The sequence below is a fragment of the Vipera berus genome (genome assembly GCF_964194415.1).
Source record: "Vipera berus genome assembly, chromosome: 12".
NCBI lineage: Eukaryota > Metazoa > Chordata > Lepidosauria > Squamata > Viperidae > Vipera > Vipera berus.
This window is the reverse complement of record NC_138215.1, coordinates 16,960,514-16,969,792: the sequence shown is the minus strand read 5'-3', so window position 1 is coordinate 16,969,792 and position 9,279 is coordinate 16,960,514. Positions and strand designations below refer to the sequence as shown.

The window sequence follows — 9,279 nt, the reverse complement described above, 5'->3', positions numbered from 1 at the left end:
TGGAATGATAGCATACACATTATATATAATCATTTATATTATATCTTATTACCATGCGCTCTACACTTACAGGACGAATGATATATTTGATATACAATCTACACATTATATCTATTATATGGTTTTTACATTATACCCACGGCGTGGCATACATTTTAAATTACGAATGATACATTGTGCATGTACAATATGCAAATCTATTACCTATATATGCTTTGCATTATTCCATACGCACCTCTACGTTGCACGCATTCGCATTAGGAGCCGTATAGTTTATATACACAGAACAGGCACTTCTATCGCTCAAAGGCAGCGCCAAGAGCGGCAGGGCGGCCACGCCCTTCGCTCCTCCCCGAGGCCCTGGCGCCAGTCCGGATTGGGCGTCCGGTTCGTTTTTCCCCGCCTCCCCGTCCGGCCCCGCCCCCTTGGCCATAAATCACCTGTTGCGGCTTCCGGCCGGGCAGCGAGAGGGGAGCCGGAAGTGGCTGCCTGGGCGGCGAGATGGCGTCCGGAGGCTCCCCGGTGGACCGGCTGCCCCCGCCCTTCCCGGCGGAGGCGGAGGCGAGTCCCGGCGACCCCCAGCCGGACAGCGATTCCGACGGGGAGGACATTTTCACCGGCAACGCCGTGAGTGCCCGCGGTGCCCACCGGGCGACCCACGCGTGTCTGCGGGGGGGGTGGTGGGTGGGAGGGAGGGATCGCGCTCCGCCGGGCTTTGCAAAAGGGGGGAGCCCCCCCCACGAGCCCCCCCACACCGCTCGCTCCCCTCCCTCCCTCCCTTTTCGCTCCTGCAGCCTGGGGAAGTTTCCCCGGGCGAGGAAAAACCGCCCTGGGCTGCTCTCCCGGGACTTGTGCCGGGGATGACTACAGCTCCCATCATCCCGGGCGCGCCCTTGCGGCGCCTCCTCCCCTACAGATGATAACGACCCCCACCCCACTCTCCAAGGTGCAACCAAGTAGGGCAAGCCTGGGAGAAAGTCGCCCCCCTCCCCCCGGAGGGACACCCCCCCCACGGGATTCCCCCCCCACGGGGAGCCCCAGAGGAGCCTGGCCAGAGTTGCTTTGGGGGGAGCCCCGCTTCGCCTCCTCGGTTGCTGGGTGTGTTGGGGGGGGTCTGTGGGCCGGGTGGAAAGAGGCTCTCCCTCCCTTTGCAAACAGGCACCGGTGGGGGTGGGTGGGGGAAACTGGCCCAGGATGATGGGAGTGGGAGTCCAGCCCATCCCGGCCTTTCTCTTGTGTATGTGTCCCTGGGGGTGGCGGGGTGTGTGCAATCTGGGCAGGGCACCCAGTGCTGCTTAAGGAGCACCGCTTCATGTTCAGCCCCAGGAAATCATTCATCTTTGCTTGTTTTTGCAAAGGAGTTGCAAAAAGTGTTGTCTGCAGGAGGGAAAGTCTGGAGCCGGGTTCAGGTTTAGGGTTGAATTTCTGCTTGTTGTTCAGCCAGAAATGTTTTCCCGGCCTCTCCCCTATCTGGCTCCACACCCCTTGTGTTGGCTTGTTTCCTTGCGAATGACTTACAATTCAGTTGAAAGAGGGTCTTTCACAAATGCTGGGTTGGCTTCTCCTGAATCCCTTTGACATCCGCTTACAGAGCAGCCATTATGATCTCCTTTCATTGAGCTGTTGCCCTTCCAGCTATTTCCATTCACAAAGACTCAAATCCTGGAAAGGGAAGTAGTTTTGTTGATTTACGACTCTAGCGGACAGGCCTGGCATTCCTTAGTGGTCTCCCATCCCTCTAGCAAGCAGATTGGATGCTGGTTAGACTTTTTAAATTGGCCCAGACCAACTGAATGCGGAGTTTGATTCTAAAGTAGTGCAAAATATTTAGCCATTTATTTGTTAGACTCAAATCTCGCGTTTTGGCCAGGGGTTCAAGGTGGCATACACAGAGTTTTATCCCGTTTTATCCTCACAGCAGTAAGTTTAAAAATTAGGCTGTCCTGTGAGAAGGCCAGATTCATACGTGGGATTTTGGGGGAGAAAACAGACTTTGTCCTAGGTCTCCCCAATCCTAGTCCAATATCTAAAATCAATGCCACAAATATACAGCATCTGTTTACAGTTTATAAGCTGCTGGGTGTAGCTTAACTAGTTTTCAAAAAAATAAGGTGATGTCTTGGAATTTTGTTGTGCTTGGCTTTCAAGTTCTGTTTGTTTGTTCTTTTTGTATCATTTGTATCTGCTTATGGAATATCTTAATGGGTATCTTAGCCTTAGAATAATCTTCTAATAATTCTGAAGCTCTCCCGGGAATAAAGATGCTCATTCTATAATTTTGTGAATTATATACTTATAATAGCATCTGCCGTTAAGCTGCCAGCACTAATAAAGGTTATCCTTATGGCTGGGAAAGTTATGGGGTGATGTTTCTGTGGTCATGTTCCTCTTGTCAGTCTGGACAGCAGTCCTGGGGTGTGACCATATGGATGCAAAGGTCCTTTAAATATTGCAGTTTTGATGCCACAGTTGCGTCTCAGTCTGCTTCAAAAAAAAATCTTGACATGATTTTCAAGGCCAGGAGAATAGGTAGAGACTGGCTTTCTTGCGCTGCAAAATCCAGAAACAGTTAATAGATTGACAGAGGAGAAAATTTGAGGGGATTTGAGGTCGGGCACCACCCTTCTGTTTCAAGGGAAAATGCTGAATGTAGGCATTTTATGCAATAACTGCAAAAAAATTAAGGAGTACAGATGGAGTGGAACTTCCTGTGAAAAAAGAAAAAGCAAAAATTGGCATTTAGTTTCTGACAGTGAGTAGGGAACAGTTGTGCGCATGTGAACATAACAACAGAGCAATCTGAAGTGGCCCTTGCACAACTTTTCAGCAGAAAAAAGTCCAAAAAATTTGGGAAGCCCCTCCCGTTGGGATCAGAACTAGGGTTTCATCGTGATCTGCAGGCTTTGTGAGTTCTTTGTGAGAATGCTAAAGAAAACAAACAAACCATTGTTAAGTAAAAGAATTCACATTTTTGAAATCGTATTAATGGAATGTAGAGTGCCTGGAAAAGCATGAGGAAAAAGAGAAGGCACATCTATAGTAGAACTTGAACATAAAGAGCAAGGAAATCAAATCAATTTTTATTCGGTCACCAGACCAGCAGATGAAACACAAAATTTACAGTCAGAAGCACAGAATGAACCAGCACAATGAAACTTTTGTTTTAGCAAAGGGTTAGGGCTAGGGAAGAATGAGGAGGCTGCTTGCTCTTTTCCTGACTAACAAATTTTATTCAGAGGGAGACGAAACTCTTGTGAGCTCCAGTTCAGTTTAACGCAATGCAAATCTGGGGAAGTGAGCTGCAGCTCCGGAAAGCTTTAAATAAAAAAAAAGATGCTCTCAAACTAACTCTGCTCTCTTCCTGCAATGTCTCATAAAGAGGATTTGCACAACTCGTCTGGCCCACCTTACATTGTGAGAATGTTGTCAAGCTTTGCCAAGCTTTGGCGTTTGCAGAAATGTAATCCCAAAGATACTGGTTAAGAAGCGTGTGGATTCTCACGGGTTCAGACAAACAGACCAGTTATTTTGACCTGCAGCTCCAAGGGCTTAAAAACTTCTCAGAAGTGACCTGTAAGCGGGGTGACTTCTAAACCTGGTTTGTTTTTGAACCAGGCTTGTTCTACCAACGCAAAGCCCTGACTTCTAGCACCCGCGGTTCTGTCTCTGGCGCCTCTTGGGACTGTCACCCTGTTCAGACAGGCATTGTCTTTTGGCAAACTCCATGGCTCAGCGATGCAGACAGTGGCAAGGCTGTCTCTGCGTGGAGGGAGGCCTTGGGAGGGGGTGCAAGGGTAAGACTCCGAGAGCCTTTATGTGCTAGCTTGACAAAGCGGCCTTGGAAAAAAAAGGCATGCAATGCCTCCATTGTTAATTTAACCCTAAAGCAATGGAGGGAAAAAAAACACGAATTCAAATGGGAAGACTTTGCACAGGGCAGGAATGGGAAGCTGGGGTCTGCCAACTGGCCCTGGAAGATCACTCTCTTGGACAATGCAGATAGTCCTCGTTTTATGACCACAATTGAGCCCAAAGGTGTTGTTGCTAAGCAAGATGGTTAAGTGAGTTTCGGCCCCCTTTTACCACTGTTCTTCCCACAGCTGTTAAGTTATTAACACGGCTCTTCAGTGGATCTGGCTCCCCCTTTGATTTTGCTTATCAGAAAGTCACAAAAGGGGGATCACACGATCCGCCCAGGACATTGCCACCTCCATAAATACATGCCCAGTTGCCAAGTGACCGAATTTGGCTCACATGACCGTGGGGATGCTTCAGATGGTCGTAAGTGTGAAAAACGGTCGTAAGTCACTTCTTTCAGTGTGGTTGTAGCCTCGAACAGTCACTAAATGAACTGTTGTAACTTGAGGACTATGTGTATAGGCCAGGATTGCCAAATTATTTGGTCAGGTTTATAATAATAATAATACATTTGGAAGGGAACTTGGAGGTCATCTAGTCCAACCCCCTGCTCAGGCAGGAAACCCTATACCAGGGGTAGGCAACCCTGGCTCTTTTATGACTCGTGGACTTCAACTCCCAGAATTCCTGAGCCAGCACAGCTGGCTCAGGAATTCTGGGAGTTGAAGTCCAAGAGTCATAAAAGAGCCAGGGTTGCCTACCCCTGCCCTATACCATTTCAGACAAATGGCTGTCCAGTCTCTTCTTAAAAACTTCCACCGTTGGAGCATTCACAGCTTCTGGAGGCAGGTTGTTCCACTGGTTAATTGTTCTCACTGTCAGGAAGTTTCTCCTTAGTTCTAGGTTGCTTCTCTCCTTGGTTAGTTTCCATCCGTTGCTTCTTATCCGGCCTTCATGTGCTTTGGAAAATAGTTTGACTCCCTCTTCTTTGGGGCAGCCCCTGAGATATTGGAAGACTGTTTTTCTGCCTCTGTCTCAAAAACCAGGTTTAATTCTGCAGCTTGGAATAACAGCCGCTCTCTATCCTCCTAGAGTAAGCCAGAATTCCCAAAGAAGGAATCCCCGGTGCCGCTGGAAAACAGTTTAAAAACAAATGGCATCCAGGAAGAACAAGAAGATCCAGATCTATTTGCAGGTTGGTCTTGCTGTGTGACATGGTGGAAAGAGGGCGATGATTTATGTTGCTCAACTCAGGGTGACTCTGAGTGGCCATCCCACATAAAAGGATGGGAAGAGCAATAAAGTGAGGAGTGGATGGACGTTGTGGCCCAGAACATGTAGCTTTGTATTACATCTTCTTGGATTTGATTTGATTGTCCATTTCTAAAGAAATTTCACCAAGTAAATGATTCAACTTAGGGAAGTGATTCTACCAGGAATAACTTTCATGTTCACAGGAACATGGGATGAAATTCTATAGACCAGGGGTCCTCAACCTTGGCAACTTTTAAGACTTGTGGACTTCAACTCCCAGAATTCCTCAGCCGGCTGAGGAATTCTGGGAGTTGAAGTCCACAAGTCTTAAAGTTGCCAAGGTTGGAGACCCCCCTGCCTAGAGACTATCCTCAGTCAGGGAAATGGAATTTCATCAAAGGCATAAAAAAAAGAAAACAAATCAACTCAGCATTCTTTTGTTCTTTTACAGATGCCACTGTTGAATTGTCCCTGGATAATAGCCAAAACCACACAAAGAAGGAGACAACAACAGTGTTCAGTCCTGCCCCCTCTCTAGAAAAACCCACCCATTCCTCTTCCAAGCAGCAGTCAAAAACCTATGAGGAGGTAAGCGCTTTCGTGTTTGGCTAATCATCTATTCCATGTAGCTAGTTCTATATTCAGCTCTGTCCTGTGTAATAAGGAAGGCGGTCTCCATTCCTCTCCATGCATTTCCGTCACATTGCTTGAAGATGAGTTCTCTGTGAAGATCTGACCTGGAAAGTTAATACAACCCAGGTGGCCAGAAAGGCCCAGCAGAGATTCCACTTCCTGAGGGTCTTGCGGAAGAACACGGTAGAACAACGGCTAATGACCCTCTTTTACCGGTCTTCTATAGAGAGCGTCCTCTCGTACGGTATTGTGGTTTGGTATGCTGGTCTGACAGCCGCGGATAGGAGAGCATTACAGAGGGTGGTGAGCACAGCACAAGGACATCGTGGGCTGTCCCCTGACGCCACTGGATGACCTTGCCAGGGCCCGCAGCCTTGGAAGAGAGAAAAATTCTCAGGGATGACTCACACCCTGGTCGGTATCTCTCTATTCTCCTCCCATTGGGTAGGAGATGCAGGAGTATAGCCAGCCATACCAACAGGCTGAAGAACAGCTTTTATCCATGGGCTGTCAGGCTCTTGAATGGGAAATAATTTTATAAACTTCATGTATGATTGACTTGCGAGGCCAGTGTGTTGTGTAATTAGCTCACATGGTGTAATAAGACAGAGGGTTGTCACTGTGAGTTGGGGGGAGGGGGCACGAAGGGAGGCTCAGCCAATCTCAGTGTATACATGGTTGTACTTTGACAACAAAAGGTTCATTCACTTGCCACCGACAGCCTTCTCCACACAAGCCCTGTCCTCAGGGAAGCCCCAGTACAGCAAACAAGTCTCTCTCTCTCTCCCTAAAATAATAAAACTAGAGTGGTTGTTACCCTTCCTTTTGTTCCTAGAGAAAGGCAAGTTGAATAAGTTGGCTATTCCCTTGACAGTGTTTTGGGCATCTTACTTTTTCCACCTTCTAGCGGGACTCTTAAAAGTTGGAAGTTTTTGTGCGTGGAGCAGGCTCTTGTCTCCCCTTTCCAATTAACCTACTGACTTTTGCCCCTCAGCTTTTGCAATATAAGCTCAAGTCAGAGCAAAGGTGAATACTACTTATTTATGCTTTACAGCTCTGTTTTCTGTCCTATCTTTCAGGATTTAATTGCTAAGAAAAGCAGCGTACATGTAACACACATAAAAGCACGACAAATGCTTAACAAATAAAGGCAGCTAAGGTGCTTCCCAATGGGCAGTGAGAAAAAACTTGGAGAGAGCTGAGGCTTCTGATGTTGTCTCCATCTGCCTTCCTATCTCTCTCTCTCTCTCTTTCCAATATTGGGTATCCTATTGTAGGAGAAGACCAGGATGAGCCCGAGGGAAGGATGAAACGTGTCATCAGTCTCAAGTCCCTTCGTGCCCACAGGAGATCTAAGTCCAGCCCACCTTGTATTCCGTTGACTTCTTATCTACCGCCAATCTGCTTCAACTGTTAGTCGTTGAGATTCTTGTAGAGAGCGTTTATCATGCAACAAACCTGTATTCCTTTGAGCCGCCTTGGCTCCCGATGTCCCACACTTGACATCTACCTTAAGTCGGGTCCAAGAAAAGTTTCTGACCTGTGTGTCATCTCTCCTCCTTACCTAGTTGGAAGAGGAAGAGCAGGAAGACCAATTTGAACTTTCCGTGGGAGTGAGTGATCCCGAGAAAATTGGTGAGTGAGTCGCAACGAAATGGAAGTAGTTTGACAGCGTCGTGCAGGGTTTAACTCCGTTGGACATGCAACCGTTCACTAGATTCATTCTATCCACCTTCTGACTTCAGCATGGTTGCTACCTTGAGGTTTTGGGGTTTTTTTTAGAGCCTTTGACACCTGCTACGTCAGCATTTGTTTTTCCCACTGAGTTCAGATTCCCCATCAGTAACATCCTATCCCCCACCTACCCCTGTGAAGTGGATTAGGCTCAAAGCAAGTGATCCAAACTCTCATGGAAGACATTAAAGAAAAGTTTTGATTTCCTCTTTCCCGAGTCCAGATCCGATCCTTGCCATTATGAACTGTAGCTGTGGTGTCCCAAATTGCAAGATTAACATGCAGACTTTAACTCCCAGAAGTCTGCACATCTTAAAGTGGGCAAGGTTGAGAAACGCTGATTTACAGGAAAGGTAGATCAGGTGAGAGCTGATGATTCATGCAGGAGCCGGTGATTCCCAGGCTGCCAGCATCTTGGGACAGGTCAGGGGGGTTCCAAGCCCACCTGAAAAAGTACCCATCTGCATTTGGAGACTTTGTGTATTCTCCTTGAAGCCGCAGCAGCTGCAAAAACTCATTGCCCTCGGTACAGCTTTAATTGCAGCTGCATAAACAGAGTATTTGTGGATGCAGGGTTGTGGCAGGGAAGCTCTGTGCCTGGGGAATATTATCTGCTCTGCTTTAGGCTTGTGGCTGTCTCAAATGAAAGCTGTCTGCCCCAAAGGGATTGTTTGGCCAACCCTCAGCCCCTTTCCTCTTTCAGTGTGCTGTGTGGTTTTTCTTTTCTTTGTTTTCCCCTTCCTTCAGCTGCTTTAGTTTTCTAAGGTAAAGGTAAAGTTTCCCCCGCACATGCGTGCTAGTCGTTTCTGACTCTAGGGGCCGGTGCTCATCTCCGTTTCAAAGCCGAAGAGCCAGCGCTTGTCCAAGGATGTCTCCGTGGTCACGTGGCCGGCATGACTAGACGCCAAAGGCGCACGGAGAGCTGTTACCTTCCCACCGGAGTGGTCCCTATTTTTCTACTTGCATTTTTACGTGCTTTCGAACTGCTAGGTTGGCAGAAGCTGGGACGAGTAACAGGTGCTCACCCAATGGGCCCCACCCACCCGGCACCCGACAATACGTAAGTGGGTTTGGGGTTGCAGTTTGGGCACTCGTTCTCTAACAGGTTCGCCATCACTGGCCTAGAGAAAAAAACCAGTTTGGTGTAGTGATTAAAGCCGGGGCTAAAAAAAACCATTCACATTCTATGCAGAGTTGGTGAGGATTAAGGAAGTAAATATCTGTAATTGCCTGAATAAAATCCTGATAAAAAACATTCTAGATGTTGATTAAGACCATGCATCCTTTTAGAAGCCCCAAGTTGTTAGCAGAAGAGATTGAGCAACTATCCTTGACAATGGATTCCTCTGTGCTCACAGATGCGCACAAAGAAAGAACATTAACCCCAAATTACTAAGGCTTCTGGTTGTTACAGCTTGCTGGAGCTATAAAAATCTTTGTTGTCTTCTTTCATTCCTGCAGGGGACGGAATGAATGCCTACGTTGCTTACAAAGTGTCCACACAGGTATGTCAGCTTTTCTTTCTTTTTCCCCATTACTGGCATCAGGTCCACTTAAGTCTGCGTTTTTAAATCTTGGGAATTTCTAGGAGCGTGGCCTTCGACTCCCAGAATTCCACCGCCAGCATAACCATTGATGAGAATCCTGGGAATTGAAGGCCACACTCCTGGAGATTCCCAAGGTTGGGAAACACTGATTTAAGGAAGAGTAATTCTTTTAGGTCCTTTTTCCATTTGAATTTAGATTTATTTATTTATTTGTTCTTCCAACGATATTAACCTTGCAATTTATAGGAGGAAG

The 9,279-nt window shown here is 47.2% G+C and overlaps 1 protein-coding gene across 1 annotated transcript in view; it reads left to right on the top strand.

The window, feature by feature from the left end:
* The first annotated feature begins 430 nt into the window (after positions 1 to 430).
* SNX1 (sorting nexin 1) overlaps positions 431 to 9,279 on the top strand; it is a 20,242-nt gene continuing 11,393 nt past the window's right edge. The window contains exons 1-5 of the mRNA XM_081337591.1: positions 431 to 627; positions 4,951 to 5,053; positions 5,564 to 5,700; positions 7,314 to 7,380; positions 8,941 to 8,984. Coding sequence (XP_081193717.1) covers positions 502 to 627; positions 4,951 to 5,053; positions 5,564 to 5,700; positions 7,314 to 7,380; positions 8,941 to 8,984 — 477 coding nt within the window. The 5' untranslated portion in view covers positions 431 to 501. The remainder of the gene's footprint in view (positions 628 to 4,950; positions 5,054 to 5,563; positions 5,701 to 7,313; positions 7,381 to 8,940; positions 8,985 to 9,279) is intronic.